This window comes from Genypterus blacodes, unplaced genomic scaffold (genome assembly GCF_046128005.1).
Source record: "Genypterus blacodes isolate CSIRO-AG114 ecotype Tasmania unplaced genomic scaffold, CSIRO-AGI_Gbla_v1 ptg000084l_1, whole genome shotgun sequence".
Lineage (NCBI taxonomy): Eukaryota > Metazoa > Chordata > Actinopteri > Ophidiiformes > Ophidiidae > Genypterus > Genypterus blacodes.
This window is the reverse complement of record NW_027466889.1, coordinates 430001-450489: the sequence shown is the minus strand read 5'-3', so window position 1 is coordinate 450489 and position 20489 is coordinate 430001. Positions and strand designations below refer to the sequence as shown.

At 47.1% G+C, this 20489-nt stretch overlaps 1 protein-coding gene and 2 long non-coding RNA genes across 5 annotated transcripts in view; all 3 read left to right on the top strand.

The window, feature by feature from the left end:
* The first annotated feature begins 2934 nt into the window (after nt 1-2934).
* LOC143007316 (uncharacterized) lies at nt 2935-10931 on the top strand. Its single transcript, XR_012964460.1, has 4 exons — nt 2935-3260; nt 3413-3531; nt 9121-9198; nt 9302-10931. It is a non-coding gene; the product is annotated as an uncharacterized LOC143007316 (long non-coding RNA).
* Nucleotides 10932-12529: 1598 nt separating this feature from the next.
* On the top strand, nt 12530-18555 carry pld3 (phospholipase D family member 3). 3 transcript variants are annotated; one of them, XM_076158586.1, is made up of 13 exons: nt 12530-12708; nt 14348-14431; nt 14711-14761; nt 14976-15121; nt 15227-15407; nt 15490-15607; nt 15715-15842; nt 16191-16388; nt 16529-16668; nt 16793-16958; nt 17058-17157; nt 17469-17664; nt 17696-18555. In XM_076158586.1, exons 2-13 carry the CDS (start codon nt 14405-14407, stop codon nt 17805-17807), a joined length of 1563 nt encoding a protein of 520 aa, XP_076014701.1. In that variant the 5' UTR covers nt 12530-12708; nt 14348-14404; the 3' UTR covers nt 17808-18555. The 3 variants fall into 3 exon arrangements, with proteins under 3 accessions (XP_076014701.1, XP_076014700.1, XP_076014702.1); XM_076158585.1 differs by having other exon boundaries at nt 14343-14431; XM_076158587.1 differs by having other exon boundaries at nt 12531-12708; nt 14343-14431; nt 17469-18555.
* Nucleotides 18556-19974: 1419 nt separating this feature from the next.
* The window catches only part of LOC143007303 (uncharacterized), a 2840-nt gene continuing 2325 nt past the window's right edge, over nt 19975-20489 (top strand). The window contains exons 1-2 of the long non-coding RNA XR_012964458.1: nt 19975-20098; nt 20235-20324. This is a non-coding gene — a long non-coding RNA (uncharacterized LOC143007303). The remainder of the gene's footprint in view (nt 20099-20234; nt 20325-20489) is intronic.

Here is a 20489-nt window from a genome sequence, read left to right as displayed (position 1 = left end):
GGCTCGGCCCGGGCGTGGAGACAAGCAGGGGAAGCGGCGGCCGCCACGGAGAAACGGTGACATTTCACTGCCATTATTCATCCCCCCGCTTTGTTCCCGCAGAGCCGGCGAGTGTTTGCACTGGGATGGAGCGCAGGGCGGAGGGAGGGATGCCCGGGCGGAGGAGTGGAGGGGGGCGGGGGGGGTTTGGGTGTGGAGGAAGAATGGGGGTGCTGGGTAGGGGGGGGGAGGTGTAGGAGAGGTGAAGAAGTCATGTGGGTTAAGGAGTGAGATACCTCAGAGGAGGATAAGAGAGACAAAGGCCTCTGTGTGTCGTTTATTTATCTCTGACTCCATCACTCCATCCTTCACTCCTTTGTTTCCCTCCACTCAGTGCCTCTCTACACTATGACTCGCTTTATTACTTCTTCTCCCTCTCCTTCTTCTCCACAGCACCGCTCTCTTTATGTCTTTTTCTGACACACACACACACACACACACGCGCTCTGCCCGGCTGTTTACATGGTGTGTTTGCACAATATGGTGGCTGGGCGGAGGGAGGACAGCTGAGGAGGAGCGGGGACGTCCTCCTGTCCTCTCCTCTGTCCTGCCCAGTAAGCAAACTGCCACAGAGCGTCCTCAGCTGCCACACACACACACACACACACACACACACACACTCACATTGTCCCTGTATTGTCTCTGTTCACATATTACATCCATTGATGCCATGCGTGTGCAGCCTGAGGTGACGCCACATGAAGGCAGCGTGACGTCTGAGACCCAAACATCCAACATGTCCTCGTCCTGAGAGAGGAGACACATAAACACTTCCTCTTCACCTTTATCCTAAAAGCATAAACACAAATCACTGCATACACATTTATACTGTAGGGTTTAAACTACAACACCAGCAGTCACTCATCAACCATCAAGCTTTGTTATTGGCTACTTCAGGTAACAGAAGCTTCATTAAATCCATCACCGTATTGTTTTACATCGATTTAGAGGCAGAAATGAAGCAATCCTCCATGTTTAAGGTATTGTAGTTGTAACTGACTGGGGTTCAACTGAAGCATCATTTGGTTTTGCTTGATCAAGGGAACTTTTAAGAAGAACAGAGATTTCCTTCCCATTTTACGGCCTTAGAGACTGGAGAACAAACATCTGGGACATGTTGTTGCTCAGTCGAGCCTCAGACTGCATCCACACACACACACACACACACACACACACATGAGCATCTAACTGTAAGAGTGTTTGTGTGTCTGTGTGTGGGTCTGTGTACAGGTGGTATAGTCTCAGTTAGATGTCCCTCTCTCCCTCACACACACACTCGCACACACACACACACACACACACACACACACACACACACACACACACACACACACACACACACACACAGCCTGGGGAGAACAATGGGCGGCTTTGACAGAGATGGGCTGGAGCTCATTGTCCTCTGTGTTTACCCACAGACTCACCTGGCACTGAGCTAATAGCTCCGACTCTATCTGTCAATGCAGGGGACAGGGGTTTGAGCCCACACACACACACACACACACACACACACACAAGAGACAGGGAGAGAGACAAGCACGCATGTAAGATACAGCATGTTGACTTGTTTTGGTCTGATTCCTCTCCTGATGAAGGTGATCGACGCTGCCTGATCACTGAAACGATTTCGAACTGTTTACAAATAAAAAATTTTCAAAAACAATTTACAAGAATAAACACCAACACACACCTGAGGCTCGGTGTAATAATAGATATGTTTAATCCCATCTGTCTGCTTGTGTGTGTGTGTGTGTGTGTGTGTGTCCGGTCACACCTGGGTGTCCTGGGAGGTTCTGGGTAAAGCAGGAGGGTTTATGGAGGAGAAAGAGGAGGAGTGTGTGTGTGGGGGGGGTGTGGGGTGTCTTTCAGGTTTTTACTACTGAGCAAACACACACGCGCACACGCACACACACACACACACACACACTCACAGTTGACGGGTTTTGATGGGATCAGTTGGAAGCCTCAGAGTGACCCTGCCCCAACCCCACCCTTGTTTGAGCGACAAGGGTGAGAGAAGAGGTTTGTGTGTGTGTGTGTGTGTGTGTGTGTGTGTGTGTGTGTGTGTGTGTGTGTGTGTGTGTGTGTGTGGTAGATTTAACTTTTATACAAGACAAAAAAGAAATGTTCTCAGACACACACATGGACAGACCAACACACACACACACACACACACACACACACACACACACACAGATCCCCTGGAAACTGTCAATCATATATTTACAACAGATTGTGATCATATGTGTGGGATTGATGAATCACAGTGACGAGCAGGTCCATTGTGATTGCGTCAGAATCAAAGCTCAACATGATTCTGACTTCATATCTGAAGCAGCAATGAAGCAGAGAAGAAGGAAACTGTGTCACACACTCACAGTCACATATCAGTCCAACATGGAGGATATTGATCCCTCCACTCTTCCATGTGTTGGTGTGTGTGGTGTTCTGGGTGAAGACATGAGCTCCTGTGTGTCTAAAGACCCTGCAACATAAACAAACGCTCCATTCTGTCATCAGTGACTTCACCTGATGTTCTGACTCATGTGTTATGTTCCTCTGCTCTCTCTGTGCTGTTAAACCAGGCGGCCGCTCTGTTTCACAACCTATACTTCTAACCTCTGGGGTTCAAACCCAGTTCAGCCTGAGCCCGGTTCACTCTCGGGTCTGAAGGCCCAGGCGGTCCAGGAGCCGGTCCAGCCCGGACTGATAAGCTCTCTTTTTCGGAGTGTTGTTTTTGGGCTTGGGTCTTGGCTCTCTGCCCGCTGATAAGACGCGGGGGCATACCTGCTGCATTAATGATTGATCAGCCCCACCTCCTGCTCCTGCACAGGCCCTTTTTTTTTATTTCAACATTTTTCTTTATCTTTTAGGCATAAAGCTTTCTGAATCTTATCAAGCTCAGGCGCTGTGTGTGTGTAAAGGTGCTCAGGGCTTTTGTTCTTGCTAATGCGACACAAAAGACGCCGCAACACGCAAACACAAAGCCTGCAGACACAACGTTAGGAAAATGGAGACAAACAACGTGGAGAGAATCTATTTGGAGCTGAGTTTGGTGGAGTCAAGCAGATCCTCATTAAGATCAAACAAGAGTTCAGTCAGCAGTTGTACTGATTGGCGGTAATGGAGGGGCGACCTTCATCTCCAGTGGCATCTGTTCACAGCGTGCTGCACACCACTGCACGCCTAACTAGCCCTCCTGCTTAAGCGAGGCCTTTCAGGTGATGATGTCATGCTTCGTCCACAGGTCACAGTGGACACAAAACAGCAAACTTTTCATAGTAGAGTTCAACCGATGGTAACTCATGTATGTTTGCATGCGTTACCATCTGGATTCTAATCAAACCTCAGCTTCATCTCTGCTGTTTTCCAGGTAACAAACCCACGCAGAAGGACTGACGCACCTGAACGCATCGCTGCTTACCTGACATCAGCATCCTGCACCTGCGTCTCCTCACCTGCTGGTCTTCCTTTCATAAACCTGACCAAGCCGTGAGTCATGAGTGTGTTTGATTGGATACTTCTAATTCAGTCCATTAATGTGTGTTACTATGGTAACTCTGTGTGTCAGTCATGCAGGTCTCTACGTTTTGTGTTCGTCTTCAAGTCCAAAGTAAGTCAGTGAAGACAAATCAAAGGTCAAAGGTCGTGATCTTTAAATGTCTGGTTGCGGCCCTGCTCACACGTGTCTGTGCAGCAGAAACAGAACGCGGCGTTTTATCAGCAGCACAGTGCAGCGTGTAGGAGAAACTGAGCGCCGCAGGTCGGGCAGTGACCACAGGGTTGTCTGGGTTGGATAAAAGGAAGTCCTGGTTAATGAGTAACACTGGAGATGTGGCCTGGCGCTACAGGTGGGGTGGGTGGGGGTTGGCTGGGATGGACACTGATAAGAGAGGGAGAGAGGGGGCAGAGAGAGAGAGGGGGGGGGGGGCGACAGAGAGGGAGAGAGAGGGAGAGGGCCAGGGAGAGGGAGGGAGAGGGACAGAGAGGGAGAGGGAGAGAGAGAGAGAGAGGGAGTGAGCGACAGGGAGTGAGAGCAAGAGCGAGTGAGCGACAGAGAGAGAGAGAGAGAGACGGAGTGAGAGAGAGAGGGAGTGAGTGAGAGAAAGAGAGAGAGAGACAGAGAGAGGGGGGAGAGAGAGAGACAGAGAGGGAGTAAGAGGGGGCGAGAGAGAGAGACAGAGAGGGAGTAAGAGGGGGCGAGAGAGAGAGAGAGAGAGAGAGAGAGAGAGAGAGAGAGACTTTGTTCTCTGCAGTTAAATAATAGGGTTATTGTTTTTAATAGCTAGCAGAGAGAAAAGGTGAACAAACTGGGTAAATCATACTAATATATCCATGTAACTTTACATAGTAACATGTAAGGATTGGCACGTATGAGCAGAGGTTGTGTGTAATCTCCCTTGATGTCATGTAGCCTTCATGTTATCTGCACAGTAGCTGCTGACTGTGTGATCAGTATCACAGAGTATCAGTCATATTTATACTATCTATACTTGTACTATCAGAGAGTATTACTCCTGTATCAGAACCATCAGCAGTAATCACAGCTGCTTATTGATCCCTCTGGGAATTCCTGCTGAGTGACCGTAAGTGACGCAACAGGCCGACCAATCAGAACGCAGCGCGCACAAATCAGTACAGATCACACTGGAAATAAACGCTTCACACATATTTACACACACACACACACACACACACACACCATGGTTTAGTTTGTATGTAGAGATGATTGAGTGAAATGGAAATGGAATGTGAGTCATATTGATCCCAGTGTTCTCAGGCGGGGAAGTTTCGAGCGCGCTGATAAGCCCCCCCTGATACTGCCCTAAAAGAGGTTACTATGACAACCAGAGTCACCTTTAACCTCGGCGTAATAACTCCACTTCCTCATTCTAGAGAGCTAGACAGGAAGGAGGCGCGTACGGGAGAGGAACGTTTCACATTCAGGTCACTTTGCTCGGCCTCTCACTAAAGTTTAAGTATCCAACATAAACACAAAGACATCAGACTAAACTCATGTATAAGCTGAACATCCTCGTCCCTTTGGTTCCTTCCTCACACAGATTTCTCTCTCTCTCTCTTTGCTCCTCCTGTTACTTGAGACCGAGGTGGTTTGTCCACACCGTCTTTGTCCAACCTTCACGTCTCTGAAGAGCTCCGGCTCCCAGCAGATGTTATTCTTACGTCTTAGCTGAACAAAAGCCAGCTTTGGCTGCAACAATGGCGAGGAAATCCTCCTCCTTCATGGTCAGAGTGTAAAGTTAAGTTAAGCTTGAAGAGGTTAAACTAATCAGGATACACGTTTCAGGCGGGACCACCTCCCTCCTCTTCACCTCTCATCTCCTCCTCCTCCTCCTCCTCCTCCTCCTCACACAGGCCTGGTTTGACCAGACTGGGTAATAAGTTACCTACCCTATCTGAACCCCCCTCCCCCCCTCCCCTCGCCCCACCTCGCCCCACACACACTCACACACACATACACACACTCACATACCCAAAGTCCACTTGAACATTTTAGGCCGTGTCCAACAGAGAAATACCAGCAAATGCAACAAAACGACAAACAAAGTCATGAAATGAATCGATGAAGCAGAAGGCCTCATGTTCATACAGACAGAAGGCCCCTGGTGTGACTTCACTGCTCCTCCTCCTCCTCTTCCTCACTGCAGTAGTCTCACCCGGTGCTTCCTTTTCCTGCTCCCTCCTCCTCCTCCTGCCTCGGCTTCTCCTGCCTAAGTCGGCTGACAAACAAAGGCACAAACTTGCCTAACTGCCTCTGCTGCATCCTAACTGCCTCCATGAGCGTCTGTCTCCCTGAGGCCCCGGCACATAGTCGCCAAGACAACCAGGCCTGGAAATGAATTATTATGGGATGGTTTCTCTGCTTATAGGTTGGATGAAAAAAGATGGACGATAGAGAGGAAAAGTTGTCAGAAGTTGGAGTTTGTGGAGGACATGATGATGTTGTGATCGACTGGAACGTTGTGACGTTGTGACGTTGTGACGTTGTGACGTTGTGACTTGTTGCTATCTGGAAGCTGTTATGAGTTGACAAGGTTACTCTGTTTGTTCCTCCATTTGTTCCTCTATTGTTTACTTCTCGTACGTCAGCGCAGGCGTGAGGATGCACAGACGCCGAGCTCACACAGCTGACGTGATACATTTCTGACAACTGCAGAGGGCACCAGATTATTCATCTCCTCTCTTCAAAGTGTTAGTTAGTCCTGTAGGTTCAGGGTAATGGCTGAGGTTCAGGCTTTGAGTGTCTTCATCACTAATGCTGATGAGGATAATGGAGCTGTGGCTTTGGCTCCTGCAGGCATGGAGTCAGGCCTGGAGGTACAGGAGTCTGTGGAGTCCTACCAACACCAGAGTTTGTTCATTTCTAGAGTAAGTATGGTGGTTTGGTGTCAGGATGATGAAGCCTGAACTCACAGCTGAGCCACATTCATACAAAACACAAGAAACAACAAGTCACCACCCGACCAATCACATGGCTGCTGTCAGAACATGGGTGGAAAATAACGCCTCCTCAGAATCGCTCCCATCTTTCTCTAACTGCGTAAATATCTCCAGGCTGTCCTTGCTTCATCTTTACTGCCCCCTGCAGGCGCTCACCTTCACTCTCTCACTCTTCTGATGAAAGGCAGCAGAAGCTCACCGTCCCAAACGGGAGACAGGAAGTGGCCTCCTTTTTCAGACTGGTATTGGCCCCTCTGCTCCGTTTCCCCCAAACACTCTTTGACCCACAGGCCACTATCAGAGCCAACAGCCTTCACCTGCGCTGGAACAGCCTGTTCTCTAGCCTCGCATGCCCCCCCGCCTGCCCCCCCGCCCCCAGCCCCCAAACTCGCTCTTCCCTCCAACACTCTCTCACCATTGTCACCCACACACCCCCCCCCCCCCCCCCCCCTTCCCCAGGTCCAGCTCAGGCGTGGGTGGAGGTTATGTGGAAACAACTGGGCTGCTGTCAAAATCAATTGATTTTCCTTTTATTTCTAATTTATCCTTTGAAGAAAAAAAGAAACAAACGTAAATGGGGCTTTCTGATTGACTTTGTTTAAGTTCAATTCGTGTAAGGAAGAAATTATGTCATCGCCATGCCAACAGACACTCGCGCTGATATAGCTCAGTGTGTGTGTGTATGTGTGTGTGTGAAAGAGTTTGTGTGTGTGTGCATGATCGTGTGTGTGTGTGTGTGTGTGTGTGTGTGTGTGTCTGTGGTATTCAGTTTTCTATGCAGACGTCCATAAAACTTTATCACACATTGAGGGAGTTGAGCAACTCTGACATGAAGGAATGTTATTGTTGTGGCACACAACTCTGAGGGACCTAGGTGTGGTCCAGGTAGTGTGCGTGTGTGTGTGTGTGTGTGTGTGTGTGTGTGTGTGTGTGTGTGTGTCCCTGTAGTGATCCAGCTATAATCAGATAGACAGTCAGTCAATTAGACAGTCAGTCAGTAAGACAGTCAGTTGGTCAGTTAGACAGTCAGTTAGACAGTTAGGCCGTCAGTCAGTGAGACAGTCAGTCAGTGAGACAGTCAGTCAGGTGGATTACAGCGGCCTTAGCCGTCGTTCCGCTTCCTTCTCTACATCCTTTAACTGCACAGGCCGGCTCTCCCAAGATCCTGGAAGCAGTGTGTGTGTGTGCGTGTGTGTGCGTGCATGCAAGAGAGAGAGAGAGAGACAGAGAGAGAGAGAGAGAGAGCGAGAGGGAGGAGGGAAGGTGAAACAGAGCAAGGGTGAACAACAGATCAATGGTGCCTCAGGAAGTCGGTCCATGTGAGTCAGGTACGAGTGTGTGTGGGTGTGAACCCTCTGCTCCGTAAAGAAACAGTTGATCAGTCACCAGAGAGGTTTCTAAAGCTGTGGCTCCGTCAGGCTGGGGCCCTTTGATCTACGGTGATGGTTAGCATGGATCAATTTCATTTTCCTTCAAATTGGGTTTGAGGTGAACTGAGGGAAGAAACCTGGAGGAGATCAGGGAAGTTTAGGGATCAATAAAGATTATTGATCAGCTTTAACACTTTACTATGGTCCCATTCATTTAGGAATATTGACCTCAATTTAACCCATTCATAGCTGTTCTTAGGACTTTCAGGTGAGCATGAGTGAGTGAGTGAGTGAGTGAGTGAGTGAGTGAGTGAGTGAGTGAGTGAGTAAAACATCTAAAATGCAGACAACAAGGACAAAGAGGACATATGAACAGAATAGTTTACGCCTCCCTTAATGACTGTGTGTTTCTGACTGGAAGGTGTGTAACTGTCACTCAGGTCAAAGATTCAAATCCACTCAAACTCAACCTCTTCACTTCATGACCTCACTAAAGTAAAGCATCAACAACGATGTCACATATTTGCATAATCCCACATTTTTCCAACAGGTATAAACAAATGTTGTTGTGATAGCGTGTCATTTGCTTAATCCTCTCACAGATGGAATCTGGAGCTTTGAAGTCACACACAGATAATAATGCCTCAGAGACCTGACACATCGATTCCCTCCCAGTCACATTCACACACGCCGCTCCTTTGCTTTGTTGGGACTTCGCTTGAATTTTTGTATTTAAACAAATTTGCATAGTGACGTCTGTGTCTGTGCTCAAGGGTTGAGTCAGCTGTCACTCTGCAGATGACATCATACTGAATTTAGATGCAATAATTGAAGAATTTAAGACACACTTTCATCTTAAATCTAACTTATTCTATGGAAAGTGTATTGATATCTTGTGACAATATTGAAAAGCAGCTGTAGACGGTTGAAGATTCTGTTTTTGGTCCCAATAGAACTCGAGACCTGCGACCATCAGGTGAAGATCTTTGGTGTAAAGTCTGGAATGCAGTCAGTTTGTATAAAGATAAGTTATAGATTATTATAAAGATGCTTTCTTATTTCAGCCTCACTTCTTCACAGAGAGACTCCTTACTGGAAACACAAAGCGGTGGTCTCTCATTTGCATAATCCCACATGTTCCCTAACAGGTATAAACAAATCTTACAAAGCTTCATTTGTTGTGACTTGGTTTCATTTGCTTAATTCTCTCACTGATCTAATCTCTGAAAACATTTTATGTTATCTGCAGGTAAGCAGTTACATGAGTTCTGTTCCATGTGATGGAAAAGGTGACGCCCTGACTGACTTGGATACGTCGGTGCTCAGGGTGAGTCTCCTCCTGGGCTCTGAGCTGCACGGCACAAGAGAAATTAACCCCTTATGTCCTCAGCTAGACAATAAATATCAAATAATGGAACCTTTGTCCTTAGGCTGAATTGACCCGGATCCTGAACCAGCAGGTACCGTTAGACCCAAAGCACCGTGCACCTATGAGGAAGCTGCTTCAATGGAAACCTACAGAAACATACAGCGACTTTATTTAGCCTTTACCTTGGTCCTCTTTACTCATTCATGAGTTCATTTGATGGATGAGATGTCAGCAGCTGTCAGTGCCTGGTCAACTTGTTATTCTAACATGTTTCCCCTTTGGAATCGCTCACACTGCTTCTTTATTCATCCTCATCATAATGGAAAGCAACATTTGTTTATTTCAGCTGGTTCGGTTAATGTTTTCAGTCACAAGTCCTTCACTGTGTAGAGGAAAGGAGAGGAAGAGCACATGAGAGATGAAGAGAAGGGAAGTATCTTAGTTTGTGTCTTTTGTTTAGTAAATACAGACCGCAGTAGTATTTAGAGGTGTGCTATTCTATTTCTATGCAAATTGATGAGATTAACACAAATAAATGAATGAAAAGGAAGTAGTAATACAAACAAGTATCACACTCTCTTTAACTATGCAGATTCTCACACATCCAGGTTCTTATTACCTGAGCAGCACTGTGGGAGAGTCCCCGTTACCCAGAATGCAAGTGGTGAGTGATTCTAGTTGAGATGTATAATAGATTTAAAATAAAAAACCTCCTTAAGCAGAACTAGAGTGAAGTTAAAACAGGAAGTGCTGCTGGTAATGAGCAGCAGAGACTCAGGTAGCGGCTCGTGACTCAGCGGGCTGACAGAGCCACGGACACACCTTCACTGGGAACGTTACAGCGAGCCGCTCAGCTATCAGAGCCTTCGACTGATTCAGGAAGTTGATAAAAAATTCAAAGAAAACTTATTAAAGCTGTTATGACGTCCTCATCTGGAATGATTCATGAGTTTACAGCCACACTTTACAGGCTGATGAGGCATCAGGGCTCAACTCACTCAATCACTAATGACTGATTGGATGGAATTCTGTTAATACACAAAATCTAACACATCTAAGTCCACTTCACTGTTCTACATGCCAAAATATAATCACAAGCTCTCTGGTAGTGACCTAAAGGAGTTCCCTGTGAAAGGACCCAGCTGAGGAGACATGTCTGCCTGAAAGGAGGGAGGAGGGAGGAGGGAGGAGGGAGGAGGGAGGAGACCACGGGGCAGAGCCAGAATACGCTGAAGGGATTATGAAGGCCATCTGGATCGGGAACGTGTTGGGATTTACCCGGATCATTTGAATAAGACCGTTGCATTGTTGTTGCGTTGTTAATGATGGTTGCTGTTTACTGCAACAAAAAGTGCTTTACTGCATTTAAGTGCCGTGTGATGAAATCTGACACCATAAGATTCAAACCAAGTGGATCTTTGTTTGCCTTCCAAACTGCCAGGTGTTTCTACAGGTGTCACTTTGTTTTAAAACTGTCGAGAAAACGATTTGGATCTATTTAAACGGCGCTGTGGTTGATTTAATAACTCATTGGTCAACTAAAACTTTGAAAGAGTTAAAGATTAGGGTGTGTGTGTGTGTGTGTGTGTGTGTGTGTGTGTGTGTGTGTGTGTGTGTGTGTGGGTCTTGAATATACAGCACAAGTGATATACAGTGTTGAAGTGAAGCGCGTCTTTATATAACCTGGCCATAACTCGGCCTGCTCACTATAATAAAAACTGTGTAGGATATTCTTGGTTGTGTGTGCGTTTGTGTGTGTGTGATAAATCTTTCAGTATGGCTCTTTCTTTCTTATCAAACGTCAGGTTTCACCACTAACAAAAGAAAATGCAACCATTTGCCCACACCTTCTTATAAAGGCACATTCCACCACTTCTAATAGGCCTCACTTTGTACGGCCTCCTCTAAGTGCAACTGAACTCTCTCTCTCGCTCTCTCTCTCTCCCTCTCTCTCTCTGTCTCTCCCTCCTCTTATCCTCTCAGTTTCCATGTCTTCTCTGCTGTCTCTTTGGCCAAACATCTCGTGTTTTACTCTCAATAGTTTAAAAATTGCATTAAGATGCTTTTTGTACTTCCAAGCATAGAAACACAAGATTCTTCACTTTTGAAAATGTCACCATGCTGACATATTCTTCTGTTTCTTAGACAGCTGACAAGATGACTGAATTTGAACCTTTAAACATAAGAGACAGATACAGTATCAGTCAGCTGCTGTCAGGTTGTGTTTGACATGCCAGGCTAAGAACATGTCACTCAATGTACAGGAACACTCTCATAGTGTAGTGGAGTATCTGTGCAGTGTGTGTTTGCTTTTCTCACTGTTCAGGACCTACAGCTCGCCTTGATCCTGGATGTAAGTTCAGAGGTCACGTCAGATCCTGGTCTCGCCCTCCTAACCATAACTGGATCTATTAGGAGCCTGTGTGGCGCTGAATAGAAGGCTGAGTTATGTTTTGAGCAAACCGCTAATCCTCATTGTGATGCAGATATTGTTTACTTAATTCATATCGTTAAACTTTTAAGAGTTTTGACTGCACAATGTGTGACTGTATCTCATCATTGTCTGTTCCAAATAATGTAAAAGATAAATTCAGAAGAAAAGCTGCCAAAAAATTCTCAAAAATGTCCAGGTTTTTATCTGATGGTCTATTTTTTTATTATTTTGTTTTAGACAATTAAGAATCGTCCAACACACATTACTGTGAATTCTAAACCATGGAGAGCAATAGAACAGAACGAAATAAAATAAAATAAAATCGAAATAACATAGAACAAAGTAATATTCTGATTAAATTGTCGATCAACAGTGTGGGACAGACTTTGTGATGCGAGTGTTAAACACCAGCGGGAGAACCATTACTGCCCTCTGGCGGTATTTAACGGAACTGTGGATATATTGCATTGGCGTCGCTCCGCATAACTGCAAAATTCCATCCTCAAATAAATAAAGTAAAGAAGGAAATCAGCGGAATATTACGAAACTCATTGTTTGATCATGATTTTACACAGAAAAGTTAAATATATCACACGATAAGATGTTTAGTGAAATCAATATTAACATTGAAATTGAATTGATATGGACTGATTGCAGAGCCGCACAGAGCTAATTACAACAGAAACAAAGCAACATGTGTACAGAGGACAGCAACGCGCGTACATGTGTGTTTGTGTGCGTGTTTGTTTGTGTTTGTGTTTCTTTATGCAACACTGCCCTCGCGCGGTCACTCTGGTAAACAACACTTGCGTAATGCTGCTGCTGCTACTACGTCACGCCTCCAGTTTGGGACACGTGACCGTCCCCTCGCGCTGTCCCGTCTGTAGCTAAAGCTGCTGTGTTGTTAGCTGTTTACAGAGCGAAGGGTCGCTGTTATTCATAAAGAATAACAACTTTGAAAAGCGTTATAGATAAAGATCAGCGGCCGATACCGTTTATGGAGGATTTGGACTAAAGTTGGCTCATGATAACAGGTGGGTCGCCAGTTTATGAAGGCTACTTTCCATCAAATAAGCCGCATTGCACACGAAGTTTAAATTAATTATTGTTGAACAGAATACAAGTTTATGAACTTTAAGTGGCGCTTTCAAAATTTAAATGAGGCTGTAGAGGGTTTTGACTCAGAACTGCGTGTTGTGCTTTTTGTGGTCAGCAGATAAGAACAATAGAATGTAAACAGTGTTTGTCCTCTGTTTAAGTTAGTTCAGTCCTTCAGCGGTGTTTGATCAGAGACGCGTGACAAAGACCTGGACTAAAATGTCCTCTTGTCCTCATTGTTCATGTTAATTAACTCCGTGTTTGGCTGTGAAGTCTTAGAGATGTTTTGACTCGGAGCGGTGTGATCTGCACAGAGAGAAACTGTCGAGTCATCAATTTCTCTGCTTCTACAAATCAATGAGATTGGTCAAGTCTAGTTTGAAGAAGTATAAGTTGAGCAACAGTGCAGCTTAAAGACTCATAAAGACATTTAGTCTTTGTTTGAAAGTTGACTCCTCAGTGAGTCATGACAGCTGCTCTGTCCATGTGACGTCATTAAATATGTTCATTGATTGATTCCTCTTGGATCACCTAGAAACTTATCCTGGCTACAGTTTGAACCAAAACTCTGAGTTCTAAACCCATAAGTTTTAAATGACTGAAAAGCTTTGAAGATGTGTGTGTGTGTGTGTGTGTGTGTATGTGTGTGTGTGTGTAAAGTAAATTATATTATCCATGATTGTGGCTTTGATGTTCTGACCACTCAACCTCAACATGCATCGCGTGTGAGGCGTCGTCGCTCATCATGATCGACGGTGAAGATAAACAGCTGATTTCCCTTCTCAAACTGCAGTCGCCAGCATTTAGGTGTCTTAACTTCCTCATTTCAGCTTTAAAAGCTGGAGTTTTCACATCTAAAAAAAACGCACACGTGTTAACTTGTGTACAAGAGCTCCGCCTCACTCAGCACTCACTCAGCTTGTGCCTTCATGGTCTCAACAACTCAGAGACGGGAAGGGAGGGGGAAATATTTTGATCTTGTTCCAAATCAAATCCACCTAACGACCACATACAGTATAGAACAGAATACACACACAGAGCCATACAGTAAACACAGAGGTGCTGTGGGACGTGGAACAGACTGTAGATGATTATTGTTGTTAGTGAAACATTGTTGTCATGTGGAGAGATGTGTTGTTGTGAGCTCAGCTGATCTGCTCTGTGTGCTCCAAACATGTAGAAGCTTCTCTTTGTCTGCTGGTGTGTGTGTGTGTGTGTGTGTGTGTGTGTGTGTGTGTGTGTGTGTGTGTGTGTGTGTGTGTGTGTGTGTGTGCGCGTGCGCGCGTGCGCGCGCGCGCTCAGATTAGAGAGAACAGGTGAAAGTCTGAGGGCGACAAATCAGGTTAACGGGTCAAGTGGAGAACAGGTCAGACCCCAGCTGCTGTAGGAGCACGTGATCACTGCACAGCCCAGTTTAGCTTCAAACCCATCCCAAGACTTAGACAACACTCAGACAAATTACAGCCCGCGCTCACTTCCTCGTGTTTGTGTGTGTGTGTGTGTGCGTGTGCGTGTGTCAGTCAGTCCAGTGTGCTTCACACGCACTTTTGTTCCTGTTCTCTGTCCTCAGAGCAGAGTCTGACCGAGCTGACCGGACTGGATATCAATCAGATGTCATTTTAGGCCATAAACATGAAGATCAACGTCCCTTACAACCGGGTGAGACGCTTTAACACACAGCTGGTTTATAACAAGAAGAATAAATAAGATAATCAAAGATACAAAGCTGATCCTGTTTGTTTGTTTGTGGCTTTATTGTGTTACTCTGTGATTCCCCACAGTCCCAGACTTTGGAACAGGATTTAAAAAATACAGACAAACAACAAAGGCAGAAGTTCTGTCAACATGAAATGAACTGCAGAGTTTGAAACATGAAGAGGATTATGCTCCTCCTTTCATTTAGCAGGGCTGAGTTTGAGTTTCTCTTTCTCTTCTTAGATGGTGGACATGGAGTGGAAGAAAGAGGGGACCAACAGGAAAGCAGAAGTGGTATGTCACACACACACACACACACACACACACACACACACACAGAGTGATCCAGGAGTGTGAAGGATACAGGAAGTATGAGTGGAGCAGGTTTCTGAAGTCACTGTGTGTGTTTGGCCCGTCTCTCTTCATTCGTGTCCTCAGACATGTTGAGCATCGTTCTTGTTTCGTGGTTTAACATCTGGTTCTCTCTCTCTCTCTCTCTCTCCTTCAGTATTACAGATGTGTGATCCTCTTGGCCACCCTGGTCACCCTGCTGCTGGCTGCCATGACGCTCTACAGCCTCCTGACGTCGGGGCCGTCTCCCTCCAGCCCGAGGGTCCGCCCCTCTCAGACCGAGTCCTGCTCAGACCCCTGCCAGTAAGCAAACCTCGTTCAGTCCCCAACAGGAACCAGACTCGTGTGTGTGTGTTGGTCTTCACGTGGAGCTGAATCCTCTTTTCTGTCTTCTTCTCCTCCTGTCAGGATGGTTTTGGTGGAGAGCATCCCTGAAGGTCTGGACTTTAACTCCAGCACGTCTCACCTCTCCATCTTCCAGGCTTGGCTGAGTCTGATGGCTGAGGCTCGCAGCAGCATCGACGTGGCCTCCTTCTACTGGACGCTCACCAACGAGGACACGGGCACTCAGGAGCCCTCAGCCGCTCAGGTCAGCTGGGTCACGTGTGGCTTAATGAGAGTCTTCAGTCAGATCCCTGCCTTCTAACATCACGCTGGTCTCCTTCTCTCAGGGTGAGACCATTCTGAGCAGACTGGTGGAGGCGTCGGGGAAGCTGTCCGTCAGAATCGCCGTCAACACGCCTCAGGAAAGTCAACCTCAGGGCAACCTGAGACAGCTGGGTGCTGCAGGTAACACGGCCGCCTCACTGGGGTCCTTCAGCCGCGTCCGTGTCTAACATGAGGCGTGCGGCCCTCAGTTCAGTCTGATGGGTTCGATCTTACTCGATGTGTTTCAGGCGCCGACATCAGGACGGTGAACATGAAGGAGCTGACCACAGGAGTCCTGCACACCAAATTCTGGGTGGTGGACAAGAAACACATCTACATTGGGAGTGCCAACATGGACTGGAGGTCTCTCACACAGGTACACACACACTGGAGGTCTCGCACACACACACACACACACACACACACACACACACATATTCAGGGACGATTCTTCATTTCCCGCCATGGAGACGATGACGCATCAGGCACGTGTCAAACCCTGTGGCCACGGTTACACCACCTTCCTCCCTGTGTGGTCATAATAAGTGTGTGTGTGTTCATTGTGCTGGTGTGGCTTTCAGACTACTTCTCCTTTTAGTTTGAACATTGATTTACTCAGCAGTGTTTTTTGCTGAGTCATCGTGTTCCCCAGCATCCAGACTGCAGCTAAACCAAACACAGGAAACACAAGGAGCTGAGGCTGTGATGTTCTGCCTCCATGCAGGTGAAGGAGTTGGGGGCTTTGGTCTACAACTGCAGCTGCCTGGCCGAGGACCTGGGGAAGATCTTTGAGGCCTATTGGTTCCTGGGGGAGAGTCCGTCCATCCCCTCGCCGTGGCCCAGCAGCTTCTCCACCGCATACAACAAGGACACGCCCCTCCAGCTGCTGCTCAACAGCACGCCCGCCAGCGTCTACCTGTCGGTGAGATTCCCCTGGAGGAGATGTTTAGAGAAGATCAGATCATCAGGGACTCTTAGACCAACCAAAATAGGGAAAATCTCAAATCTCTCTCTCTCTCTCTCTCTCTCTCTCTCTCTCCCTCTCCATCTTCTCTCTGTCAGAGTTCTCCTCCCTCCTTCTGTGCGGCCGGCAGGACTCCAGACCTCCAGTCGATCCTTAGCGTGATGGAAGACGCCCGCAGCTTCATCTACGTGGCTGTGATGAACTACCTGCCCACCATGGAGTTCTCTTACCCTAAAAGGTTTCAGACTCCATAACCGCAACCTCCACTCCACGCTCAGTCACTCACAAACAGCAGAGAGGTTAAGTTATGACGTAATGAGCCAGCAGAACTACTACTAAACTAACTGTGGCGCCCCCTGCAGGTACTGGGCCGACATCGACACCCAACTGAGACGAATGGCGTACGAGAGGCGGGTGAAGGTGCGGCTGCTGATCAGCTGCTGGGCCAGCACTCAGCCCGTCATGCTGCCCTTCCTCAGGTCACTGGGCTCCGTGTACGACCCCAAGGGCAAACTGGACATCCAGGTGGTGAGTAGCGTCTCCAGAACCCTAAAGGCGACCCGGCTTGCGGCCCGTATCCCAAACTGAAACACAGAAACTTGAACGCTGCTTGTTTTGCCGGTGCAGAGGCTGTTTGTTGTTCCTGCCACTGCTCAGCAGAAGAAGATCCCTTACGCCAGAGTCAACCACAACAAGTACATGGTGACTGACAGGGTGGCCTACATCGGTAAGGACACACACACACACACACACACACACACACACACACACACACACACACACACACACACACACACACACACACACACACACACACACACACACACACACCCCACCCACCCACCCACACACACACACACACACACCCACACCCACACCCACACGCACACACCCCACCCACCCACACACACACACACACCCACCCACACACACACACACACACACACACACAGACTAAAACTAACACCTTCATCACTGATTGATCCCAGAGTAAAGTACTGAGTAAGAGGAAGTGCTGCTGTGTGTTTCCCCCCTCAGGAACATCTAACTGGTCAGGCGACTACTTTGTGCACACGGCCGGCTCGGCGTTGGTCGTCAACCAGACCGGGTCGCAGACGCCGGAATCGACCGTCCAATCACAGCTGCAGGCCGTGTTTGAGAGAGACTGGAGCTCCGCCTACAGCACGCCGCTAGACCAGCACTCAAACCTCAAAGACATCTGCTCCACCGCTTAGTTCAGCTCACACACACACACACACCAGCAGCTCACACACACACACACACACACCAGCAGCTCACAGCACAAAGGGCACAGATTCTCACCGTCTGGAAAAAACTGTTTACAAAATGAGGAAGAAGAAGAAGAAGCCGGAGTGAAGGACTCACGCTCGTCCTCACTCAGAACACGCCAACACATCCAGGGCTCGACCCGGACTGTCACTGGTACTGAGGACAGAAGTACCTGTGTTTCTATCTCAGCTGGCCTGAGGCTTTGAGCTGTCATTCTGACCTTTGACCTGTCCACTAGTAATAGATTGTTTGTGGTCTTTAGAACAAATAAAAGCTAAACTCAATGAAACGTATAATTCCTTGACCCAACATGAAGCCTGATGAGTTCCTGAGCTCATCTTCACCCTAACCTTCCTCTGCAGCCCTTAAACTGATGTATAGGGTTTACATTACACTTGAGATCTGGTGTGGAGTTACAGGAATGGAATGTTCCATGTCGGGGGGGGGGGGGGGGAGGGGCATAGCTTGGTCACATTTAGAGCTGAAGTACAGTAACGCATAGCAACAGCAAGAAGACTTTAGATCTGCATATTTGGTGTTAGGACCACTATAGGTTCATAAGCTAATGATCAGGTAATGCTGGATGCTGTGGGAGTTCTTCTTCGTCTTCTTCTTCTTCTTCTTCTCCTCAGGGATCAGTGAGCGACTTGATTCTTGATTGATACTTGTGATTGCTGGAATAATCAACGCTCCCGTGTCGCCTTTGTAAATAAGACGGGCTGATGTTAGCAGGAACAGTGATCATGAATGAACTGAAGGGGGTGGAGCTTAGATCCACTGTACAAATCACTATTTACTTCTTTGGGTTACTTTAAATAAAAGCCTTTTAAACAGATTGTTGTAGTCATTGATTTAAAAAGTGTAAATGGACTTCCTCTCCCAAGGTTTCCTCCTGTTTCCTTATATAACCACTTGTCCCTGGTCCTGGATCACGTGTCCAGCCTTGGGACATGTGAGACACTATGTGATACTGGACTACACAGATAAACTGGTCCTGACCCGTTCCCCAGCTGTTAGGACATTTCAGACGCTCTGCTGCAGCTGTCAGGCTCCATCAGGACTCACTTCCCTCAGCGTCGCTCCTTCTTCCCTCCAGAGAGGAGGAAGGACGCTCCATGCAGCAGGGCGCACACATGGCAGCAGAACACACACATGGCAGCAGGACGCACATGGAGGCCCTCAGCCCCACGAGGCCCCCTGAGACTCTGGTCTTCAGGTTTAACGCGTAGATCGAGCTGCTGACATGTTTCCTGTTTATTATCACCAGTTGGTTTCCCTGTTTTCCTCCCGAAGAGACGCAGAGATGTTCCTGCTTCCAGCTTGGAGCTCGGAGAGGCTGCGGACTCGGACACAGAAGGTAAAGGGACAAGTCCATTTATCTACACAACCAGTTTGAAGTCATTTCCTATGATAATCCTGATTCCTACAGTGATTCTGCTTCGTCTGTCTTAACTCATTAAAGCTCTTAGATTAGCTCAGTCTGCACACTCACTAATGACCTTGATCATATTTAACAATTAGTGATTCAATTGCGGCTCTTTTGTCAGGTGTTTGTTTAAGTGCCAGTGAGCAAACAAACTGACAGAGTTTTGGAGAAACTAACCTCCAGGCTCCATGTTACAGCAGTTAGTGGAGTTTGGTGCCTCGTGGCCGATTGATCCAACAGCTGCTGAGCTCACAGACACGAGGTCCGACACACGGGAGTCCATAAACGTCTGGATTGATGAAATTTTACATTTAACTCTAAATTTGATTTAAAAGCGTGGATGAATTGTATCATCAATTAAATGTTTACTAGAATATTGATTATATTGACCATTTCTTCTACTTCTACAGTTTTGTCCCTCAACTCGGCCTGCATACTTCACTCCACTGACAGCTTTCAAACATCTAAATATTCAGGACATTTCTCTGAGTTTTGGTCTTCATATTTTCTGAAATATTATTTTTTCAGCTTCAAAACCTAACAATTTCCCCCTGACTAAATAAAGTTCCATCCCATCTTATCTAGTGCCTCGTCTTCAGGCTTTGAGGCTCTTACAACTTCACAGTTACAGACAAACATTCAAGCGTGTCAGGCCTTCAGACTTTCTTCCACCCATTCAGTGTTTTCAGACACAAGTTTACTCAAGATTGTAAAGATGTTCTTCTCCATGTGTGTGTATTGTTTCCTGTTAGAGTGGAGACAACTTGATGCTGATTGGCTGAGAGCTCCGCATTCTAAACTCAGCTGCTGGACATTTCAACTTCAAAAAGACAAAGTGACAAAGAGAAAATGAAGAGAAAAAGGAAAACATGCGGCGGAGGAGAAGCAGCGGCGTCTCCAGACCCAAACTGAACTCCAGGACCGAAACAAGACGGACCTGAGAGAGAAAACGGTGCGTGACTCATCCACAGACACAACAACACCAGAGCCAGAGCAAGCCAGGGTCACTGAATGGTTGAAGCAGAGTTAGATCGTCACAAAACATGAAGCACATCCAGATTCATTTCACTGTGGTTGCTCTGTTACAGGAGGAGGAGAGCAGAAGTCCAGTGAGCCGGAGGCGCCGATGTGCCGGCAGCTGGAGGCCCGAGAATGAAGAGACGGTCCATAAGCTGCAGGTACGCTCAGTGACCCAAACTGTCCCAAAGTCACAACAGAATCTTTGAACGCACCGTCTGAAGCCGTCACTGTACTGTGAGGCGATTACATGAAAGCAAAGCTAGACAGGAAGTAAAGAAAACACACACACTGTAGCACCATCAGTCTGTAGTATTGTAATATTA